The 24552-nt window shown below is 43.1% G+C and overlaps 1 protein-coding gene across 5 annotated transcripts in view; it reads left to right on the top strand.

The window, feature by feature from the left end:
- UBE3D (ubiquitin protein ligase E3D) overlaps positions 1 to 24552 on the top strand; it is a 161513-nt gene that overhangs the window by 1294 nt on the left and 135667 nt on the right. For 2 of the 5 annotated variants that reach the window (XR_009690981.1, XM_061131926.1), the window contains exons 1-3: positions 3639 to 3796; positions 12949 to 13145; positions 17004 to 17094. Coding sequence is in view for 4 of the 5 variants with exons in the window: in XM_061131926.1 (XP_060987909.1) it covers positions 3720 to 3796; positions 12949 to 13145; positions 17004 to 17094 (365 nt within the window). In the remaining variant the exon portion in view is untranslated. Of the gene's footprint in view, positions 1 to 3633; positions 3797 to 12948; positions 13146 to 17003; positions 17095 to 24552 lie in introns of those variants that run through there. The other 3 variants (XM_061131925.1, XM_061131927.1, XM_061131929.1) reach the window with 3 other exon arrangements.

Below are 24552 nucleotides of genomic sequence, written 5' to 3'. Positions count from 1 at the left end.
TCAAGCGGACTGTCGCGGAAGCGGCCCATCGCCACCAATGAACGGAGTAGACCTGTAGCCGGTGTTTTCAATTCGCCGGTGCCAGCCTCATCAGGATGGGCGGAGAGATGGAAGGGATGCTAGGAGTTGAAAATAGCTTTAAAATATTCTTCAAGTAATGATTTAAGTATTTATTTAAATTGTTTAACTGATTCCTCAATATTTCATGTGAGGAACCCCACACCTAGAGAGGTTAAAAGATTTGGGAAGTTAGAAAACAAATAGTTATCACATTAGGAGCTATTCTGATTCTAGAACTCGAGAATCACGTAGTTTACAAGGAGAAATGCACCCTGGTGCCTGAAATGTAGCGTCAAAAAATGGTTTCTTTTGCAAATGTGTGACTGTATATCAAATATCACAATTTTTAAAAATAATCAAACATAATTGGGAAGAGAATGCTGCATTGAGAATGTAACATAGGCAATTCCCAGGTGGTACACTGCCTAGGATTCTGCACTTTCACTGCTGTGATCCAAGTTCAATCCCTGGTCTGGGAACTACGATACTGCAAGAGGCCCGGTGCACAAGAGAAAAAGAAAGAAAGAAAAGAAAAGAAAAAGAAAGAATGTTACATATTTCAATATAATATGTTAGTACTTAAGCACTTAATAGCCTTGAAAATTAAACATGGATGATAGGAGGAGCCAAAATAGTGGAGTGAAACAATAAATCAGTGTATCATATACATTAGGAAGAGAAAAGAGTTTTGTTTAAGCCAAATTGATGACCATAGCCTGGGAGAGACAGACTGAAGAAGCACTTAAATTGTGTTCCACTGGACTGCAAAATGGGGGTGGATTATAAAGGCAGAAGGCCCCAAAGTCATAAGATATTTGTCAAGAATTAGGATTGGAGCTGGCAAGAAGGGTGCTTGATATGTAAGGGTTGACTGAGGTCTGAAATGGTTGCATAGTTACAAGAGGAGACCTTGAGACTATAGGTTTGCAACTGGCAGCTGCTAGCAGCAAGGCTCATGGTGTCTTTGGATGGGATACAGTTCAGAAAATTTCTCAGTAATACAAGCACGTGTCTGAAGCCATGTCCTTGGTGGTCACCTGGCTCCATTTGGAATGTCTGAATACAGATACTCAAATTTTTAATGCATTTTTTTCTTTAATGGTTAAAGTAGATGTATGATGCCTTTTTTTTTTTTTTTTTGGCTGTACCAGGCAGCACTTGGGATCTTAGTTCCCTGACCAGGGATTGAACCCATGCTCACTGCAGTGGAAGCATGACTGGGCCGTCAGGGATATCTCCAGTGCATATTTAATAGGCCACAAATAAGCTGTTTTGGTTAGCCTAAAGTTCCAGTTAAATCATGTATAAGCCACCTTGTTTCTTAATATGTGAAATTTTCTTCCATCAAAACCATCATCTTTTGTCACCATTGAGATGAAATAGCAGTAATCTTCTTTTAACTGTGCTGTTACCTTCATCCATGATTTTGAATTATTCTGATGGATACAGGAATTTGTGAGGCAAAACAATAAACTTTATTAACTCCAAATATGGATTTTAGGAAAAAAGTCTTAAAATAGTATCTTAAGGGATATAATGGAGAAGGCAATGGCAACCCACTCCAGTGTTCTTGCCTGGAGAATCCCAGGGATGGGGGAGCCCGGTGGGCTGCCGTCTATGGGCTTCCCTGGTAGCTCAACTGGTAAAGAATCCGCCTGCAATGCAGGAGACCCTAGTTCAATCCCTGGGTCGGGAAGATCCCCTGGAGAAGGGATAGGCTACCCACTCCAGTATTCTTGGGTTTCCCTGGTGGCTCAGGTGGTAAAGAATCCGCTCGCAATGCAGGAGACCAGGGTTCGATGCCTGGGTTGGGAAGATCCCCTGGAGGAAGGCATGGCAACCTGCTCTAGTATTCTTGCCTGGAGAATCCCCATGGACAGAGGTGTCTGGTGGGCTACAGTTGATGGGGTCCCGAAGAGTCGGATGTGACTAAGCACAGCACATATTATGTTAATGCTTCTGTGTGTGTGTGTGTGTGTGTGTGTGTGTGGCTTCAGCACATATTATGTTAATGTTTCTGTGTGTGTGTGTGTGTGTGTGTGTGTGTCTTCCCGGGTGCTGCTGCTGCTGCTAAGTCGCTTCAGTCGTGTCCGACTCTGTGTGACCCCATAGACAGCAGGCCACCAAGCTCCCCCGTCCCTGGGATTCTCCAGGCAAGAACACTTGAGTGGGTTGCCATTTCCTTCTCCTCTCGGATGGCTTAGTGGTAAAGAATCCTCCTGCAATACAGAAGACGCTGGAGACGCCATGTGTTGGATCCCTAGTTCAGGAAGACCCCCTGGAGGAGAGCATGGCAACCCAATCCAGTATTCTTGTCTTGGAGAATCCCATGGACAGAGGAGGCTGGCGGGCTACACTCCATAGGGTCACACAGAGCCGGACATGACTTAAGCCACTGAGCACGCACACATGCATATCTAGTTCGTGGGGTGGCCAAGAGTCGGACATGACTGAACCACTAACACACGCACACACATATATATGCTATCTTGTTTCTGATGATATACACTACACGTGTAAAACAGATAGCTAGTGGGAAGACGCTGTATGGCACAGGGAGCTTGGCTCAGTTCTCTGTTATGACCGAGAGGGGTAGGATTGGGGCAAGACTCAAGAGGGAGGGGATATATATATATATATGTATATAATATACATATATACATAGATATACATAGATATAGATATGCATGATATATAGATATATAGATATACATATATACATACATATGTATATGTATGTATATATGTATACATATGTATAGCTATACATATATGTATATGTACGTATATGTTTATACATATACATACACACACATATAGCTGATTCAGGTTGTTGTTCAGCAGAAACTAACACAACGTTATAAAGTAATTATACTCCAATCAAGAAAATAAAACAGCAGAAACAAAAAACAGGTTATTTGTTATTATGCATCATAATAATTATTATGGGAATAATAATCCTGTGCCTCATGATACCGAACTTAAGCACACTCTCTTAGGCATAGACAACAGAGAACTTCTCACATTTTTGCAACCCTTTTCATTCTGGAGCCATCTAGTCTAAACTGGGAAGCTGCAGCTAAGTCAGTCCTGGACATTTGTTGCCCCAGGACAGAGGAGAACTATCAAACACAGACCAGGATTTATGAAAGCAGAACCAAAAACCAAAGAGACTTTAGTTCATTAAAATAAAAACAAAGCCAAGATAAAGTGTGCTTGGGGTGGGGAATTGGGCTCCAGACCCTGCTGGGGATAAATGCTTGCCTATACAGACCCCTCTCGTCCAGTCTCATCTCTCCCCAAGCTACCCAAAGCATGTTCTGGGGTCCGGCTTTGAAGGTCATTTCCAGGAAGCCTGGTGCATCAAGTCGCGCCCTTAAGAAGCGGAGTGGGAGAACGGTTTGGCTTCCCCGTGCCCACCTTTCTCTGGGCTCTGACCCAAAGGCCGGCTTTGGAAGCGCTCGCGCTCCCTGATGGAATCCTCGCTGCGGCGCGCTCTCCGCCCGGCAGGTGGCGCTGTGGGCTGGCGGGCACCCGAGCTCCGGGTCCTGGAGGCCCGCGCCGCCGCCACCGCCGCTGCGGTTCCTGCTCGAGCCGCACGTGCAGCCGCTTTCCGGCGCCGGTGGCCGGATCTCCAGAGCTCCCGGCTGAGCGTCCTCATGGCGGCGGTTGCGGCGGAGGCGCGCGTGTTCCTGGAGGTGCGGAGACGGCTGCAGAGCGCGCTGCTGATCCTGGGGTAAGGCGGGCGGTGGAGTCTGGGCTCCCAGGCGCAGCCGAGCTCGCTTTGCCGCCGCCCCGGCCGGCTCCGCCTCCCTCGGAAGGATAGGGTTTTGAATTTCTTTTTTTCCACTTGCTTAGAGCGAGCCTCTGGGTTCCTCAAAGTGGAGTAGCCTCTCCACACATGCACACCGCGCGCCCCCGGTTCCCCACCCAGCCTCACTTTCTTCCCGGCTGGCGATCTCGGCATCACCCGGGGGCTTTCTAGAAATGCCTGGTCTCAACCCCACAGCAGACCTGCTAAACGGAAACTTCACGATTCCCAGATTCAGATGCACATTAAAGTTTGAGGATCCCTAACGTGCAACACTTTTGACAGTGCCCCGTGCTTCCAGCAAAACAATGAAAAAAAATACGTTGCCCCTTCGGGATCCTCGTTATCTGTTCTAATATGAGAATTTCCTGTTTTGTTAATATACTCCTTTTGTTGTTTTGGTTTCTGCACAAGCTGTTCTCTATGCACAGGAACGCACGCACCCGTTCAATAAATGTGTGTTCAGTGAACAGCTAGAAAAGGTTGCAGGCTTCTTATTGGAGCTCTTTCTTTCATATTCGTAGTTCCAAGGAGAAATCTGCAAAGGTTTAACTTGCTGTTCATTACACAGACAAAAAACTTTCAAGAAAAGTGTTCTTTTTTGTTTGGTGGTGTATGGTACCTCGACTGTTCCCTTGTGACCACTGTTTCAAGTAGAGTGAGTTAGATGTTAAAATCCTGAGAAATTTATTGCACAGAATCACTCTGAAGGTAAACTGCACTCTGATGCTTAGCCTTCTCTTTTCCTGAAACCAGCCAGGTACCTGGTGTAGTGATTTTGGATTTGGCAGAACTGGATTCAATCCTAACTTCTTCACCAGAGTAGAATCCTTTAATTTGATTTTTTTCCATTGTAAAATAAGGATTCTTTCTTTCTCTCTTTCTGCTGTGTGTCCTGCCTCTCCCTTTCTCAAATCACGAGTTCAAATAAGTGCTTCATGTTCAATTCAAATTCACCTTGTGAAGTTATTCTGAGCCCAAAACCTTAGGCAAAAGGAAACAAGACAACATCCTTACTTCCCCTCATCAAAGGGGCCCTTCAGGGTTCCCCTGGATAACTCTCCCTTCTTTAAGCTAGTTAAGAAACCTAACTTTGCTGGACTCCTGCTTTGTCCCTGGTGGTCTGTAGCTGTTGAGCTTTATCACCAGTCAATTGCTCCAACCCAAAAAGTAACCACTATTCTAAATTCATTCAGGAAAGATCAGTTTGCCATTTCTTGAATCATACATAAATGATTCATACAGTATGTACATGTTTGTTTCTGGTTTCTTTTTTTCTACTGTGTTTCTGAGATTCATGTTTCATCTATTAATATGTTATCACATGTATCAATAGTCCATTTTTTTCCTGCCAAGTAGTTTTTCACTGTGTGAATATATGACAATTCGTTATCCATTCTTCTATTGCTGGATATTTTGTGTGTTTCTAGAGCCAGCTCACTATGAATAAAACTTTTACATTGTTGTAAAAGTATTTGTGCTGGGTCATAAGGTACGTGTTCAGCCGTGTCTGACTCTTTATGGCCCCATTGATTGTAGCCCACCAGGCCCTTCTGCCCATGAAGCTTTCCAGGCAGGAATACTGGAGCGGGTTGCCATTTCCTACTCCAGGAAATCTTCCTGACCCAGGGATCAAATCCACATCTCTTGTGTCTCCTGCATTGGCAGGCAGATTGTTTATAACTAGCACCATCTAGATGGCTTTACTTAATGGGAAACTATTCTCCAAAGCTGTTTATACCAGTTTATACTCTAACCAGAAAAAAAATGAATTCCAACAAATTTACTTTCTTGTCTGCATTTAGTGTTGTCAGTTTTGGATTTTAGCTATTCTAGTGGATTAGAGTAGTATCTCATTGTCATTTTAATTTGTATTTCCTTGATTAATAATATTGGGCACCTTTTCATTTGCTTTTTGGTCATTTATATATGTTCTTTTGTCAAGTGTCTTCTAATGTCAGGTTGTCTTATTGTTGAATTTAAAGAGTTCTTTGTATAGTCTGGAAACAAGATCTTTTTCATTTGTGTCTGTGAGTGTGAGAATATTCTCTCCCTGTCTGTAACTTATCTTTTAATTTTCTTAATAGTGTCTTTTGATGAACAGAAAGTCCTAATTATAATGAAGTCCAGTTTACTGCATCTTTTTTTCTTTAATGATTAGTGTTTTTTGTGTCTTGAGAAATCTTTGCCTACCTCCAAGTCATAAGACTTTTTCCTGTGTCTATTTTCTAGGAATTACGTTATTTTACCTTTTACATTTAGGTCAGTGATCACGTCAAATTAATTTTTGCATTTGACATCAGGTAGGTGTCAAAGTTTCTTTTCTTTTTTTTTTTAAGGCTATCTCCAGTTGTTCCATCACTATTAATTAAATGGCTGTCATTTTTTTCATTAAAATAACTCAGTATCTTTGTCAGAAATCAGCCGACTACACTGTTTTCATGTTATGTCTTTTTTATCCTTTTACTCTCAACCTGTGTCTTTATATGTAAAATTTAAAAACTAGTACTAAGTGGAGTTTTAAAAAATTCCATTATGACAATCTCTTTATTTTTATTGGAATTTTTAACCTATTTACAGTTAGTGTAAATGATATGATTTTTATTCTTTTCCTAATCCTAAAAGAAATGTTTCTAGCATCTCATCATCAGGTGTGATAATTTTGACTTTTTGGAAGTCTGTTTGGTACATTGCATAGTTCCTTTCTATTCCTACTTCACTCAAGGTTTTCATCATGAATAGATATTGTGTTTTCTATAATCATTTCTGCATGTGATGGTCATATTTTTTCCCCTTTATTCTTTACATCTGTGAATTGCATTAGAAAAATCTATTTATGTTAAACCATCTTAGCATTCTTGGGATAAACCTTGGCCTTTCATTCATTAAATCCACAGATGTTTACAGAGTTCCTATTCTAGGGCCCAACCCAAGATTCTAGGTGCGAGGTATACAACTAGATGAAAATATAACAAAGATGAAAGTATTTGCTGTCAATGAGCTTACAGTCTAATGGTGGCAAGAGGTGGGCCAAAAACACACAAATAAACACACAAGGCTCTAGAAAAAGTAAAACAGAAAAAGGGATAGGGAAAAAAAATTCCAACCCTTTATTCCAAATGAAAAATTAACATTGGAGCAATAAACTGAAAGGGGTGATGTTTGGAACTGTATGATACTCAGTGAAAGACTGTCATCCTCTGAGAGAACAGAAACAGGAAGGGGTGCTTGGTTCAGAGCGATGTGGGTGGGCCAGTGGAACACACAGTAAAGGCTCTCTCCAGGAAATGGAAATGACCACCAGGAAATGACCTACTCTCCAGGAAAACCAACCAACCAAACAAAAATCCTTCCTGATCTGCAGCGTTTGATTCCTGAGGTGTACATACTTTCACTGTAGATGATGTCAAACTACCAAAGTAAGGTCAGTTGGTTTGCGTAATACCTGGAATTTTAACAACTGGCTCTAGTATATCACTGGGTCTTAGAGACCATTGAAAGGACCCTAGCTTGGACTCAGTGAGATGTGAAGTCATTAGATAGTTTCAAGCAGTTTCTGGGAAAACACAGGAGAATAGTGATAAAAGCCTCACATGTGAAAAGTGTGGGCAATTAGGGTCTCAAAAACTTTGTTTTGAAATAATCGTGAACTTGAGGGTAAGTTGCTGTCACTCTTGAATATTTTTTTACTCTGAATTTTCCTACAAATGAGAACATTCTCCTACACAACCAGGATGCAACTCTCAAAACTGGGAAATGTGTTACTGCCGTCTTATACTCTGACCTTAATCGGGTGTTTCCAGTTGTTTACTTAATATCCGTAATAGCGAAGGAATCCAGTTCAGAGTGATGCACTGCATTCTCATGTTTTCTTCTTCTTTTTCTGTCTAGAAGAGGTCCTTGGTTTTCCTTGACTCTAATGATACTGACAGCTTTAAGATTCCAGCCCAATTATTTTGTAGAATATCCCTCCATTTGGTTTTGTCTTACGTTTTCTCAAGATTAGGTTCAGGTTACGCATCTTTGGCAGGAATATCACAAAATTGATGCTGTGTTCTCATTGCATCCTATCAGGTGACACATGATTTTGATTTGTTCAATTAAAGTTCATGTTAACTTTGAGAGCTTAAATGAGGTGGTATCTGCCAGGCTTCTTCACCATAAATTACCCTTTTTCTTTTCATTATCAATAAGTATTCAGTGGAGAGCTTCTCTGAGAGTATGGAAATGCCCTGTTCCTCATCACACTTTTATTTTATTCATTGATTGATGGATTGATTATTAGTTGAAGTATAGTCACTGATTTACTTACAACCATATCAGTATGTACCCATAATTCTGTTTCATTTAGTGGGTTACTTTTTTTCTCAAATTATAGCCAGATGTGGTCAGGGAAGTCCCTTCAAGATGATTTCTGTTTCTTTGCTTGTTGTTTTTATATTCTTTGATTTCTTCTTTACTTAGTTGCACAGTAAGATATTCCAGGCTCAGGCTCATCTCGTTCTTTTCTTGCCCCAACCTTGGATGTAGTTATTTTTTCCAAGGAATGCTGTTTTGTTTGTTTTTTTTTTTTCATTTGCTTTTAAGTGGAAAATGACCTTTAGAAACCAAGATCTGGGTACAGAGTGTGCGCATTACTATTGGAGTGTCACTTCTCTAGTAGACAGAACTAGTCTGTGTATGGCATATGTATCATGTATATGTGTGTTTGTAAATATATCATAATACACCTATATTTATTAACTTTACTTATTACATTGGTGCAAATGTGATTTTGGTTTTGGACAATGAATTTTATATCAAGTTGCTCAGTAGTGTCCGATTCTTTGTGACCCCATGGAATTCTCCAGGCCAGAATACTGAAGTCTGTAGCCATTCTCTTCTTCAGGGGATCTTCTCAACCAAGGGATCAAAGCCAGGTCTCCTGCATTGCAGGCAGACCCTTTACCAGCTGAGCCACGAGGGAAGCCCAAGAATACTGGAGTGGGTAGCATTTTCCTTCTCCAGTGGATCTTCCTGACCCAGGAATCAAACCAGGGACTCCTGCATTGCAGGTGGATTCTTTACCAGCTGAACGACCAGGGAAACCCTATAACTAGGCTCAAGCACATATTGATTAATCAAAATAGGAATCATTACAATAAATACATTTTTGCCAATGAGAAATAAGTTTGTTTATTCCTGTAGCATAAGAATCTATGCTTGGGGATTGAACACACTCTTGGAAAGCATTTTCTGCCTCCTGCTCGTTGTGGAAGCATTTGCCCTGCAAAAAGTTGTTGAGATGCTTGAAGAAGTGGTAGTTGGTGTTGGCAAGAGCTTGCACTAATATGGCAGATGAGGCAAAACTTCGTAGACCAACCCGTTCAACTTTTGAAGCGTTGATTGTGCGATATGCAGTCAGACCTTGTTGTGGAGAAGAATGGGGCCCTTTCTGCTGACCACTCCCTTTTGCAGGCATCACATCAGTTTGCTGAGCAGAGTTCTCAGATGTAATGGTTTCACCAGGACTCAGAAAGCTGTAGTGGCTCAAACAGGCAGCAGATCATCAAACAGTGGTGACCAGTACCTTTTTTTAGTGCATGTTTGGCTTTGGGAAGTGCTTTGTAGCTTCTTCTCCATCCAGCCATTGAGCTGGTCATCACCAGTTGTCATATAAGATCCATTTTTTTGTTGCATGTCACAGTCCGATGGAGAAATGGTTCATTGTTGTGTAGAATAAGATGACACTTCAAAACGATGATTTTTTGATGTTTGGTCAGCTCGTGAGGCATCCACTTATTGAGCTTTTTCAGCTTTCCAGTTCGCTTCAAATGCTGAACGACTGTAGAATGACTGATGTTGAGTTGTTCAGCAACTTCTCCTGAGGTTGTAAGGGGATCGATTTCGATGATGCTCTCAGCTGGTTGTTGTCAACTTCTGATGTCCAGCCACTGCGCTCCTTGTCTTCAAGGCTCGTCTCCTTTGCAAAACTTCTTGAACCACCAGTACACTGCATGATCATGAGCAGTTCCTGGGCCAAATGTGTTGTTTATGTTGCAAGTTGTTTCCACTGCTTTACAACCTATTTTGAACTCAAATAAGAAAATCTCTGGAATTTGCTTTTTCTCTAGCATCATTTCCATAGTCTCATATAAATGTAAAATAAATAGCAAGTAATAAATCATTGGCAAAAAAAAAAAATAGAGAAATGTGCGTTAAAATGATATATAACAATCACATTTATTTAGAATGTAATCCAGTATCAAATAGCAAATTTTAGCACTGCAACAATGCAGGTACTTTTGCACTAACCTAATATATGCATTGGAAATCATGACTTCACCCAAGTATTTCAGATTCTAGTCTACTGCCATAGGCTCCACTGTGGTTTTCTCCCTTCCCCTCTTTGTCCTCCCACAGCGCGAATCCTGGCTTCCATCCTCGTCCCAGTTTCACTCTGGGCAGCGAGTTTTCCATTGGCACTCTTTCCTCCTTCCCTTCCCTCCACACTTTGTTGACATCCACCTCATCTGCTTGGCTCTGTTATGGACTGAAGGTTTGGTTCCCTCAGAATTCATATGCTGAAGCCCTAAATCCCAATGCCAGGGTATTAGGAGATGGGGCCTGTGGGAGATAATTAGTTTTCAATGAGGTCACGAGGGTGGAGCTGCTATGATGGGATTCATATCCTTAGAGGAAGACACCCCAGGGCTTCCTATCCCTGCCAGATGAGGAGACAGAAGGCCAAGACAGCGGACTCTGTCAGCTTCTCTATCTTGAACTTCCCAGACTCTGGAACTATAAGAAATAAACGCTGTTTAAGCCGTCCATTCTGTGGTGTGTTATGGCCACCTGAGCAGACTAAGACGGGCTCGGAATCTCCACGGTGAGACGGGGCACCCTTGCCAGGCGGCCCTCCTGGCCGCTGCTGGGTTTCTCACATCTGCCCCAGGCCGCCGTGCTGCTCCCACCCTTGTGAAGATGCCCACCTTTCTCTGCCCTCTGAAACTGAATTTTTCAGGAAAGGGAGGGGGGACCAGAGACCTGGGAACCTGGTGGTTTCCTCTGAGACACTTCCAAGTGCCAACTGCACGATCCAGCTTGAAAGTCACTGAGGTAACCAGTTGGACAAATTGTGTCTACAGAGCCGTGGTTGGCAAACATGGCCCATGAGCCAGGTCTAATCAATGGCCTGTTTTGGAACAGCCTGTGAGCTAAGAATGGATTTTATGTTTTTTTTAAGGGTTGTTAAGAAAAAAAAAAGTAGACTGTGCCTCAGAGACCATGTATGATCTATAAAACCTGAATATTCACCATCTGGCCTTTAATATAGAAAGTTTTCTAACATCTGCTTTAGAGGATTATTATTTCTTAAACATCACTTCTGAAGACTAGACTTTTGACTAAGTTTGAGATTGTCTTCCATGGAAAAGACTCAGTTTTTTGTTTTTGGGTTGTTTTTTTTTTTTAATAATTTCTTTTTTAATTTCTTTTTAAAATTCTTGACCTCGCCAAGCAGAGTGCAGGATCTGACTAGGGAACGGACCCTCGCCCTTGGCAGCAAAAGCTCAGAGTCCTAACCACTGGACTGCCAGGGAATTCCCAAGACTCCAGTTCTTGATTCTGTATTGCCAACTAAGCACAGGTCCACATGCTTTGAAAAGGAACTAGCCATAAAATAACCCTTTTCCAAGGCAAAATGGGAAGCCTGGCCAAGATTCACACCTGGACACAGGGTGTGACCTCTCTACTTGGATGACGTTCAGGCGGGTGGCTTCTGCTCTTCAGTGACACGGGGCCAATGGCCTGCTGCTGAGCACGTTAGAGGGGATCCCTGTGCTCTGCTCCTCTGGTGCGATGCTAAGTGTATTCCAGCTTCACAGGGGGATCATTTCTGTATGTCTTCATCCCCTTCTGTACTTTTGGTGCCTGGTAGACAGCCGCTGTGTTTTACTCGGTTGACTATACCAAGTGATCTGTGTTTGTAATGGGTTGGATCCTTTCTTGCCTGGTATTCAGATTGTTCTCTTCGTTCTTTTTTTTTTATTTTTAAAATTGACAAGAGTTTTTCTCTCCTGTGCCTTTTGTTTTATGAAATCCTGGCCTCCTTATCAAAATCCTGTACGTCAAATACCAATGCTTTACCCTAATTTTGTGTAAACAACATAAAACATCATTGAAATGCTGGTCTCAGAAACAATATGTCACTGACTCATCCATCCATTATTCACATAACATTTATTTAGTGCTTAGGCTGGGATAGTCCCTGCCTCTCTCCACTGCTTCCATAGTCCCCTGGGTTTATCATGACTAAGTGCGACGTCATTTTAATGCTCCCTTGATCATTCCTGTTTTTCTTGCCTGTCCCCTCCTTGGGGTGGGGGCAGCGTACAGAGAAAATGCCATTAGTCGTTGTCCTATTCCCAGTGCCTAGCACATTGTAGAACTCAAAAAAGGGGTGTTGAGTGAGTGAATAAATGTCCAAACCACACTAGGGTCAAGGGAAGGAAAGGTGAATAAGCCACTGTCTTAGGCAGCCTTGTTGAATTTTCTGGCCAGAAGTACTTTGATGAACTAGGGAGTGATGTCTTACCGACCAGCGTTCCTTTGTGCTGGTTCACAGAAGCTGAAGTCGGAGAGGCTGGTGAGACAGGAGAGGGGGTGGAAGGAAAGGAAGTGGCCTGCTGTGCAACAGAATGGCTGGGGGCGGCGAGGGGGCGGTGTCCAGGCTTCAGTACTGGAGGAAGCCCAGGGCTAGAGGAGAGATTGGCACTCAGGATCATTAGCAAGGGAAAAAAGTGCATGCTTTAAGTGCATGCTTTAAATGCATGGTTAACATTAAAAAAAAAGAAGCGAAAAGAATGAAAAATATGTCTGTGAACTTTAATGTTACATTGACAGAAGTAAGCACTCTGACCTCATTTAATAGATCCGTTTCTTTTATGACAGGTTCACTGCTGTTTTTTTCCTGGGACAGTGACTAGACTCAGGGCCCTGATTGAAGAACAGAGGGCCCCTGGGCCATTTTCGTTTCTTTCATGATCTGCTTTTCATCCGTGTGAAATCATCTCTCGCCTGTTGTTTCTAATTCCCAGGGATTCCGCGGAAGGAGGTCTGCCCATGGATGTTTCGGTAACGCCGTCCTCGCTCCGGATGCAGAGCCCCGGCGGCTGCACGGAGCTCCGGCTGCCGGCAGGGGTCAGGCTCGCGCCGTCCTCCTGCCGCGGGCTGCGGCACGTGCCCGGGGACGGGCTGCACCTGCGGCTGCAGGCGCGGGCCGAGTGCCGCCCGGGTGAGTAGCGCTGGCCTTTGGTTCTCTGCATCTGCTTTTTCATTATAAATCAAAGGTGGTTTTTTTTTGTTTGTTTGTTTTTTGAAAAGTTGAACTTTTCCCAAGTGAGGGGATCACGCTCATCAGCTGCATGGAAAGAGCTGAGGGTCCAAAAGATCTGTGGTTTTTTTGCCAACTCTGCTCATTATTAATGGCATGCAGCTGAACAGGTCACTTTGTTTCTTTCAGGCTTTTTTAAGAGTCTTTTTTTTTTTTTTTCTTTTTCCTAAGAGACTGCATTTTTTAAGAGCAATTTTAGGTTTACAGCACAATGAAGCAGAAGGTATAGAGGTTTTTCCATGTCCTCCCTGCATTGTTTCTTTAACTGTAAAATAACCTGGCTCACAGAGTTGATGGGAAGATGAAAATCAGATGGCGAGTCTGCCAGAGGTGGTTGATTTTAAAGCCTTTTAGGAAGGCATTCATTCATCCAGCAAATAGGAGCTCGTTGATCTAGGTGCTGGGGTATAGAAGTAGATAAGCTAGAAGAGCTCTGCCCTCAGGGAGCTTACATTCTAACGGTGGAGACAGATATGGAACACACAAATTACTTGGATACAGACTTAAGTTCCGTGGGCACAGTAAAGCAGAATAACAGGATAGGGCCTGACTAGGGGCAGATGAGAGTCAGGGAAGGTCACTCTGAGAGTGATGTTTGACCAGAGAATGCAATGATGGGAAGGATCCCATTCATGTAGGGACATTTCCAACTAGAGAGAGCAGGACCTTGGGTTGGCCAAAGAGTTCTTTCAGATTTTTCCAGAAGATGTTAGGGGAAAACCCAAGTGAAGTTTTTGGCCAGCCCAGTAGAAAGATTCTGAAATGAAGTCTGATGCGTCATTTGACTTTGATTGTTGTTCATGTAGGGACATTTCCAACTAGAGAGAGCAGGACCTTGGGTTGGCCAAAGAGTTCTTTCAGATTTTTCCAGAAGATGTTAGGGGAAAACCCAAGTGAAGTTTTTGGCCAGCCCAGTAGAAAGATTCTGAAATGAAGTCTGATGCGTCATTTGACTTTGATTGTTGTTATACCTGTTAGACTTCCAGTATTCTGTTATTGGTGTATGGTTTCAGTAAGACCGTAGGAATGTTTCTGAAAATAATTTAATGACCTTATTGGTACATTTCCTCTCTCGCCATGTGAGTACTGTGCTTCAGAGGATTGAAAATGATGTAAAAAGGGGAAATGGAGGCTGTAACAAATGGCTGTGATGCTCATTCTCCAAGAAGGATTAAAGTTCTTACAGCTGCATTTGGGATTTCTCTGTTGCCTCGTGGATATGAAGCCTTTCATCTGAGCCGCTCAGAGCCCTGAGGCGGAGTCAGCAAGACTGTAACCAAGAGCTCTTTGGGAGATGTCAGGCATTCCTGGAGCCTCTGTTCTGGCTTTTGAAAGGAAAGAGAAGTAGAGGGAGTTTCGCTTCTTTTTCGCTGGAGAATGATTTTTGGTCAAGTCCTGAATGAGTGAGAAATCAGTCTGAGTTGAGCAGGGTTGGTTATAGGAAAGAAATGTCCTGGAGCTGAGGTGGCATAGGATAAACCTGAGAATGACTGTTGGAATAACCATGGAAGGAAGGATGGCCTTCGAGATGGGACATAGACTAACAGACGCTCTGAGGGTACCTAATGGTGGGCGGCAGAGGGTGATTTCAGGAAAGAGGCCTTGGGAGTCTGACTCCTGTGACATCCTCAGCTTTCTTTAGCGATGATGAACAGTAACCACTGCAGGAATCGGGATCACATCTGGACACTGGGGACAGGCAGGCGTAAAAGCCACAGTGGAGTGTTTCCAAATCTGCTGCTGGTTTTCTGGGGCCATGATTTTAGTTCCCATACAGAGGAGGCATGGAAGCCGTCCAGAGACAGAATTAGTTTGTTGCCTATGCATATTCTGTAACAGGTATTAGACAAATAGCAAAACTTGAACTATTTTTTTTTTAAGTTAAATAAGCAAACATTATTGTTTGGTTTTAACTGTCAGACACAATGAATTGACTGCTGTGTGTTGGTTTGCATATTGTTTGGGTCTCCAGTTTCTTTACATTTTTAACACATATTTTGCTTAACCATCTGAGAAGGAAAAACATTCAAAGTCCTGTTCTGCAGTGCATGAAGGGGTATGCAAAATGGACTCCTCAGTGCTTAATTGCTTTAGTGCTTTCCACATAATAGGTGGTGAATAAACCTTTGCTGAACGAATAAAAATCAGATAGGTACAAAATATCAGATAGGTGCATACTATTGTAAATGTAAATAGAAATCTGTGGTAGGAAGCAAACAGTTTTAGCATTCATGTTTCGAAATTCTTGCAAAGTAAACTTTTCAACTATAAGAATGCTCTTTTAAGGACTACAGTAGACATATTGTTACACTGTTATGAACACATAGTTCAGACGTGACCCTTGACCTGGAACTGGCTGCAGTAAAATTTGATGTAGCATCAGCATTGGATTCATCCCCAGGCAGCAGTGCTTCCCAGGATGCCCCGGAATCAGAAGGTTCCGACTTGATCCTGAGCCTGCATCCTGATGGGTGAGCAGCAGAGGGCAGTGTATCGTTGAAAACTTGTTTATCCGTCCCGAAAAGAAAATCTGGGGTGTCTCATTTTCTGCTCAGAGTTAAAGAATACTGTTAGCTTCACCTTAGTGCTACAGGGCAGTCTTAGAAATTAAATAGAAGAATTTTTAACTCTCAAGGCTTAAACTTTCTAGCATAGATGTTTTTAAAAAGATCTTAAGATACAAAGTAACATGACAAAATTCAAATGGCTTGATTCTAATGGATATAACCTCGTTTCTTCAGACTTTTTTTTGTAATCTGATTTTTTAAAAATTTTTTATTTTATTTATTTTTGGCTGTGCGGAGTCTTCGCTGCTGCATGCAGACTTTCTCTAGTTGCAGCGAGCTGGGTCTACTCTCTAGTTGTGGTGTGTGGGCTTCTCACTGCGGTGTTGCAGAGCACGGAATCTAGGCACACGAGCTCAGTTGCTCCGTGGCATGTGGCATCTTCCCAGACCAGGGATTGAACCCATGTCTCCTGCGTTGGCAGGGGGATTCTTAACCATTGGACTACCAGGGATGCCCCAGACTTTTTTAATAGATATTTTTGTGGATTGGGTTTTTTGTTCTTTGGAGTTTTTTTGGAAATGAAAGTTTCCTTTCTTTGTGAATGAAATAACAGAAACTAAGGGAACATTCTGTCTTACATTGCTCTTTCATATACTATGGGAAATATTTGTTTTCCCACAGCTTTAATCAGAAATTGAGTTTTGTTCTTGTAAGATGGAACTGTTCTTAGGAGCTATTTCATTCCCAGAGACCTGCCCAATAAAGACCAATTTCAAGATTGATATTGTTTGTACAGACTGATACGATCCAGACCGGACATCAGCTTTGTTTAAATCGAATTAAATTTAAGAACCCTGTTTACCAGCAGTCTCAGTGATAAAAAAACTGTCCCTAAGACTAGCAGAAGAAAGCTGAGGAAGGAGAAGCTGTGTGGAAGAAATAGCTCCTTCTTTCACTTCTTTAGTGTTGGTATTTCTAGAATGAGGGAGATAGCTCGGTGATGTTATATACACAGTTTTTAGGGCAATTCCTAGCTGTGAAACATGTAGCAGAATCTGGTGTTTTTTAAAAAACATTCCCAATATTTGCTTGGCATTGAATCATCAGATAATACTAATTAAATGTGTACTTCTGGGTAGATCATAAACAGTGTTTATTGGTGATAATTTATTGCGGCTATTAAACTCTTTAAGTATGTCAATATATTTACCCCAAACCTCTTAAGACGTGCTGTTTCCTTGATTTCCTCTAGAACTGATTTCAGTGTTTAATCAAAGATCACAAGCCCAAGAATGTTGCACGTTTTATTGCCAGTCCTGTGGTGAAGTCATCGTAAGGGACAGGTAAGGAGCACGTTTAGCACTGACTCATTCTGCACCTAGCAGTGACTGTTCTCTTTTTCCATCAGGATTTTTGAAGGAACTGCCAAGAGGGCAGTCTGTGGCCTTCAGATGAGAGCCAGCTCAATGTCACTTTTTGAACCAGAGCAGCCCCCAGACTCCAGCAATCACGGGGCAGCTGGGTCTCCTCCAGCTGACAAAGGGGGACAACACGTTGCTGGCTTTGAGGGAGGGAACCTTGTCTTGGGTGCAGGAGCCGGTGTAGACCAGCCCCTCTCCTCTGAAATCAGACACGACAGCTATCACACATTGTAGGTGTCATCCTGGTGAATGAACTTTTCCCTATGAAGTGCGTTTTCTAAATAACAGAAGCTTTTGCAGCACGATTTTTTTTTTACTTGAGCTATTTCTATTAGTGCCTTTCTAAAATCCGTTTCCTATTTCCCTGATTATTAAAACAGCGTATAGAGCACAAACTAACCTTTTCCTGCTGCTTAGGTTAATCTTGTAGCCTGTTCTCACGGTGTGCACTGATTTCCCCATTGTGTTGGGGAGGGCCCTTTGCTCTACTCTTTGCATTCCCTCGATGTCTGTTTTAATTATTTTTCCATCTTCTCCTCCTCCTGTCGGTCTCCTTATTGCCTTGGCATAAGCCATTCTCCCTGAATTTTCTAGTCACTCATAGGCTAGAAAGATGAAGCAACCCTTATTGCTTTTAACAGTACTATAAAGAAAGAATTCAGAGTTCTTTGTTAGTGTTTCCTTAGAAACTTAGTTGGCAGTGGATGCCTACCCATACCTGAGACCCACTCCTGCTCTGGCATTTGGGGTCTTGGTGGAGGGAAGACACCAGTCCTCTGTCTCCCTCAGTCCCGGCAGGTGGCCAGTCCCTGGGTACTGACGCTGCTTCGTTCTCCCTACCCCTCCACTTTCTCCGCCTCTTAGTCGAGGCCACTGTCCTCTCACCAAAGAGCACTTCCTGCCCGCTTCTTATCTGCTCAGCCTGACTCTGGGCTCACCCGCCTCTGATCAGGTCTAGTCCCGTGAGTCCCCATTCAGACCCTCCCAAGCCTCCCATTTCTTCCAGGACAGACTCCGCCAGCCCTCAGCACGCCACGCTGGGTGCTGGAGGATCTGCATCCTGTGCACCGCCGCACCTCCTGTTTCAGTCTCCTTCCCCCACCCGCTTCCTCCCTCACCCCCGAAACCACACACTGTTATTTACATACGTGCACGCACAGCTCTGGTGATGGGCTCGCAGCCCCACAGTCTTTTCACAGGCAGTCCTTAATGAAACTTATACATCCTCTCTGGGAACATGCCCTGTGTCCCCGTCTCCCTCTGCTTAGCTTCTCTCTAGACTCAGCATATTCATCAGACTGAATATTCATTGGAAGGACTGATGCTGAAGCTGAAACTCCAGTACTTTGGCCACCTGATGGGAAGAACTGACTTTTTTGAAAAGACCCTGATGCTGGGAAAGATTGAGGGCGGGAGGAGAAGGGGACAACAGAGGATGAGATGGTTGGATGGCATCACCGACTCAATGGACATGAGTTTGAGTAAACTCCAGGGATTGGCGATGGACAGGGAGGCCTGGCTTGTTGCAGACCATGGGGTCGCAAAGAGTCGGACCCGACTGAGCGACTGAAGCGAACTGAGACTCAGCAGACCAAGCATCTCCTGCCTGGAGCCTCCCCTGAACCCCAGGTTGGTCTGTGTGTCCGTTGGAGGTTTATCTGTTGTCTTCTCAATTAAACTGTAGGCTTTGGGTGCGGGGACAGTCTTACTCACATCCCTCCCCACTCCTGTTGTGAGTGCAGTGTGGTATAGCAGAGACCCGGAAGCCAGACCGTCTGGGTTAGCGCCCACCATTTACTAGCTGTGATCCTGGGCAAGTTACTTGACCACTCTGTGCCTTTTTTTTTTTTTTGGTATTATTGTTACAAAAATCTAGATAACAGCAAGAGTTACCTCCTTAGGGTTTTGGGGAGGATCGAGTGAGTTTAACTGGGAGACTTTCAGGATGTGACAGCTACTGCTGTGATTCTTTCCCTCACCACCATCTGCATCGTCACCACCCGCAGCAGCAGGCTCAGTGCGTTCTCTGGACATTCTTACCGGTTTGAATGAAATGAATGTTAGGGTGCTTATCCTGGCCTTCCATCAGTGTCTCTCACTTGCTCTCTGGTTCCCGGGTAGATAAGATCAGGGCAGGTCATGCTAGTGTAAGCACAGGGTCCTGAGCAGAGCACAGCCCGAGTGGCGATCTTGGGGAAGCCAGGGGCTTGCTCTGAATCTGCAGAGGAGGGAGACGTCCTCAGATTTCCCACAGCCAAGGTGGCTGCGGAGCGTGCTGTCGGGGACACGCCCGCTTGACCCTGGAAGGTCCAGAGGATTCCAGGTTACCCTGGTGTTTAACCAGGAAAGTTTTCCTCCTCTCAGTCTTTTTCAGGCTTCGGTTTAACTGTCACTCACAGTCTCTGGCAAGTGTGTGCCTCTACGACAGTGAGAGGCCTGGGAGTTGCCGAGGAGCAGGTTCCCCAGAGGGTTAGCACTTCCTGGCTGCCCGTCTTAAAGGACTAAGTTTGTCTTAAAGGACTAAGTTCGTTCATTGTCGGCTGATGCCGCGTCTTCTGTCTTGTGTCAGTCCCGTTCACGACCTTGAGACCGTGGAAATGAGAACTACGAGGGCCGAGAGGCCGAAGCTGACGGACCACACTCACTGTCCCTAAGCCTGACCTTGGGAAGCTGTGGGCCGAGAAGCGGGTGGGGAGGACGGGACCTGCATTTGAACTCCAGCTCTGCCCTCAGAGTCTGGGGAACCTTGTTCACATCACCCCACCTCAACTCATGTAGCTGTAACATGGCCTATTTTCCTAACTTGTGAAGAGCTTTTAAGGCTGTAACATAAACTTCAGTGAATACTTGACAAGCTCTTTTTAATTGTCTTTATAGACTCGTTCTACCCCCTTTTCCGTAATCGGCCTTATCAGCAAAGCATCAAATTACCTAGTACAGTGTTTCAAACCTTTTTGACTCAGGACTCCAACAAATTTTTTAGGCATGCCAGGGAAATGACCCGCTCTTTCCACTTTTCTTTCTGAGAAGATCCGCAGTGGATGTGACTCGGCCTTGCTTACTTCAGCAAGACTTCCCTGGACGCCTTCGTGTGTCACAACTGTGGGTCTGACACATGGAGGCCTCTTGAGCAGCGTGGAGAGATCCTTAGTAGGAGACCGAAAGCTTTGCTTCCATCTCAGTCGTAGGCAGCCGGCTCTTTGATGGAAAACCACGCTTCCTCCTGTGTCTGCACAAGGACGTCATGCCGACTGATTGCATTAAGCCCCGTGGTCTTCTCATTTCCCCCTCAGTTATCTGTTCTATGCAGGTGGTAAGGACAGCTGTGCTTGTTAAGTAGAAAGTAAAGCCAAAGGTATTTCAAAGCAGGCTTGTAATCACAATCAACTCATTGTTGGCATCCTTTTCAGAAAGGCATCTTGGAACATGGTGGTTTATCTTGGCAGGAGCTCTCGTGTTAGGAGCACTATAGCCAAGTTAAGGTCTGCTTGCTGGCTAATCTTTCTATCTGGGAACAAGTCACTTTGATTCTCAGTTTCCTCATCTGTAACATTGGGAGGTTCAGGTAGACAGACAGGGAAGAGTCCTGCCGGCGTGAAAATTCTGTGATTAGTGAACTTCAAAAAAAATCGCACCTTGACTACTGTGAATGATGACTGTCTGGGTAGTACAAACCTAATGCTTGTTCTTTTTTTTTTTTTAATGTAAAAGATTCTCATCAAGCAAATTATAGGTGCAGAAGACTGTTTAACCTATTAAGAGTCATTAATGGCTTTTAATACTTATTAGCACCAGGATGCACAAAATCTGCTAATTATAGCCGTCTTTTTTTTTCTTCATTCAGAATCACACATTCCTAGCTGTTTGTTTTGGTTATTTACAAACATAGAATGTCTTGTTTCCTTACAGTGAAATTCTCCAATTTGCATTCTTATCAGTTCAGCAGAGTTGTTTTGTAAAAATGATCTGAACATACACAATTTTTGATTATGCTCTTGTTGAGAGTGAAAGTCCCTAATACCAGGCAACAACAACAATAATATTTGCTTCATTGTGATTAGCCTCAGAACCAGCTAAATGATCCTTGTGTTTGGAATTTGGTATGTCTTTCAGAAATAAATGCATGTCAGACTTGAGTTATATTGGTTGGCTAAGTAGACATTGAAACATAAGCCTGCTTTTCAGTCATTTTCGAGGTCTCCTGAGGTCTTTGGGAAGGCCCTCCCTGTTCTATCTGCACCAGCAGAGCCGGGTATCAGCCCAGCAGCTCTGAGGGCATTGAAACTCTTAGCAGGTAACAAGCAGAACAGACTTACTGCAACATAAGAGATGTCAGAAAATGCACCTAGTTGATTGGTCACCTTGACAGACCAGCTATTATTGCAGTCTGAAAATAACTACTCCTATGAATAATCACATTTCTATGAAAGAGAACAAAGAAGTGAAAAGAGAGTACAGGCACACACTGAATTTTATTGGTTCAGTTCAGTTCAATTGTTCAGTCGTGTCCAACTCTTTGTGACCCCATGGACTGCAGCACGCCAGGCTTCCCTGTCCATCACCAACTCCTGGAGCTTACTCAATTCATGTCCATCGAGTCGGTGTTGCCATCCAACCATCTCATCCTCTGTCCTTCTCTTCTCCTCCTGCCTTAATCTTTCCCAGCATCAGAGTCTTTTCCAGAGTCCATTCTTCACATCAGATGGCCGAAGTACTGGAGTTTCAGCTTCAGCATCAGTCCTTCCAATGAATATTCAGGACTGATAATACATTAAGTATGTACATAATGATAATAAAATGCAAAGCTAGTTTTATAGTATTTGTAGGTCATCAGTTAAATAATGCCAGCTAAATTTATCTAAATTCCAGCAGCTATGTTTTGAGCGTTAGATACTTGATGGCTTCCTTAAAATTTTTATTGTCCACTTGGTTCTAATCCAGTGTGAAAGCTCTGTATTATTACAGTTGTTATTATCAGTGATTAATGGTCACCTTTAAAGCTAAGGCATTTCATTTTCTTAAGTTTTAAATAAGCACCATCAGTCAATAACATTTATTAAAATTGTGCATTTTAAGTTCTTTTCCCCAAAAGCTTATACTTAAGATGCATTAAAAATAACTAGCACATTTATTTTTATTTTTAATTGGAGGAAAATTGCTTTATAATGTTGCATTGGTTTCTACCATACAACCATGTGAAGGAACCATAAGTATACACATGTCCCCTCCCTCTTGAACCTTCCTCCCACCACTCACTCCCCCGATCCCGCCCCCTTAGGTCATCACAGAGCACTGGGTTGAGCTCCCTGTGTTATGCAGTAATTTCCCACTAGCTATCTGTTTTGCATATGGTAATGTATATATTTCAATATAACTAGCATATTTTAATTAATTATAATTATGTGTTGCTGTTCATCATAGAATCTTAAACTGAGAGAAAGTTTTAAGAAATCATTTCACTCTTTTTCTGAGCTTCAGCAGGTTTTTACCTGAAAACTACCTTGAGAAAAATACGATATCTATTTTCTTCTGAAATTTCTCTTGGGAAGTAAATCCTATCAAAGTTTCAGGGTTTTTGGTAGATACACTTTTAGGAGAGCTGTGATTTAAATATATCTTTTGTTCTTAAAGGATTTCTGTTTTTTCCAAACATCAGAAAATTTCCTTCTGCTGTAAAAACACTTTTATCTTTGCCATGACTTGTGAATTGGGTGTTTTCTTGCTCGATGTCTTACATAGATAGCTATGGGATACGTAGAGCTTTTATTCACTGTGATTCTGGGTCAAGTTAAGTTTGAAATATCACGTTTTGGGTGAATGTGCGTGAAGTCGCCCAGATCTCTGTAAACCTCAGTGCAGTTTGATTTCTGATTATGTATGAGGTTTGGACATTGCTGCCTTGAACACTGTCCTGAGGATCTTGTTTATTGGCACTATGTGCAGAATGTCTGGAGACAGAGAATCTTAGCGACAGAGAAGATCTAGGAGCTTGTCCAGCCCCACCCTGTTATTCTAAGCAGGCACCTTTGTTTGTCTTCCTCCTCATCTTTGTTAAAATTCAAATCTGACCTGTCACTTCCCCACCTTAAATTCTGTGATGCTCCCCAACTGTCTGGAGAACCAGGTCCCTACCCCTTAGACTGTTGGTCACACCCCACCTTCCTTGTCCCCTTTACTGACATGTGTGACCAGGAGAGGAAGTATATTCCAAGGGAAAGAGTTTGGTGCCTGGAAAAAAGTGAAAGTGTTAGCCACTCAGTCTAGTACAACTCTTTGCGACCCCATGGACTGTAGCCCGCCAGGCTCCTCTGTCCTTGGGATTGGTGCCTGGAACCTCTGGGCTAAGATCCGGCCTTCATTTATCATCTTTGACTCTGTGAACTTGTACAGATTAGTTAACATTTTTGAGCCTCCCTTTCCTTCTTTATAAAAAGGAAATGGAAATTCTTATCTCACAAAGTTGTAATAGTATCACATACAATAAGGTGTGAGTGGTGCCTACCTGAGGTTTTATGAAGTTCAGCTGAGCTTGTGGGCTTACAGCACTACCATGGACCATGTTTCTTGTCTGCAGACAGGGCAGTTGTCTGCAGCAGTTCAAGCAAATGGCAAGTCATGTACCCTCTGGGGACCCTTGTCTCCCGCTATGACACGGTTCCAGGTATGAAGTGTAAGATTTATATCAGCAGGTGCAGGAGCTATCCTAAGAAGAAGCCTCGTACCCTAAGCAGGGATCTTAGGGTTCAAACGGATCTTACGACGATTCTTTTCTGTTGTTTCTGATTTTTTTTTTTCATTTATTTTTATTAGTTGGAGGCTAATTACTTTACAATATTGTAGTGATTTTTGCCATACATTGACATGATTCGGCCATGGATTTACCTGTGTTCCCCATCCTGAACCCCCCCTCCCACCTCCCTCCCCATCCCATCCCTCTGGGTCAGTGCACCAGCCCTGAGCACTTGTCTCATGCACCCAACCTGGGCTGGCGATCTGTTTCACATTTGATAATATACATGTTTCGATGCTGTTCTCTCAGATCATACCACCCTCGCCTTCTCCAATAGAGTCCAAAAGTCTGTTCTGTACATCTGTGTCTCTTTTTCTGTCTTGCATATAGGGTTATCGTTACCATCTTTCTAAATTTCATATATATGCGTTAGTATACTGTATTGGTGTTTATCTTTCTGGCTTCCTTCACTCTGTATAATGGGCTCCAGTTGTATCCATCTCATTAGAACTGTTGTTTCTGATTTTTTTAATTTATTTTTATTTGGCTGTCCCAGGTCTTAGTTGTGGCATGCAGGATCTAGTTCCCCAACCAGGAATTGAACCTGGGCTCCCTGCCTTGGGAATGCAGAGTCTTAGCCACTGAACCTC

The sequence above is a fragment of the Dama dama genome, chromosome 28 (genome assembly GCF_033118175.1).
Source record: "Dama dama isolate Ldn47 chromosome 28, ASM3311817v1, whole genome shotgun sequence".
Taxonomy (NCBI): Eukaryota; Metazoa; Chordata; class Mammalia; order Artiodactyla; family Cervidae; genus Dama; species Dama dama.
The sequence above is the reverse complement of the archived record's forward strand: the minus strand, read 5'-3'. Positions and strand labels throughout refer to the sequence as shown.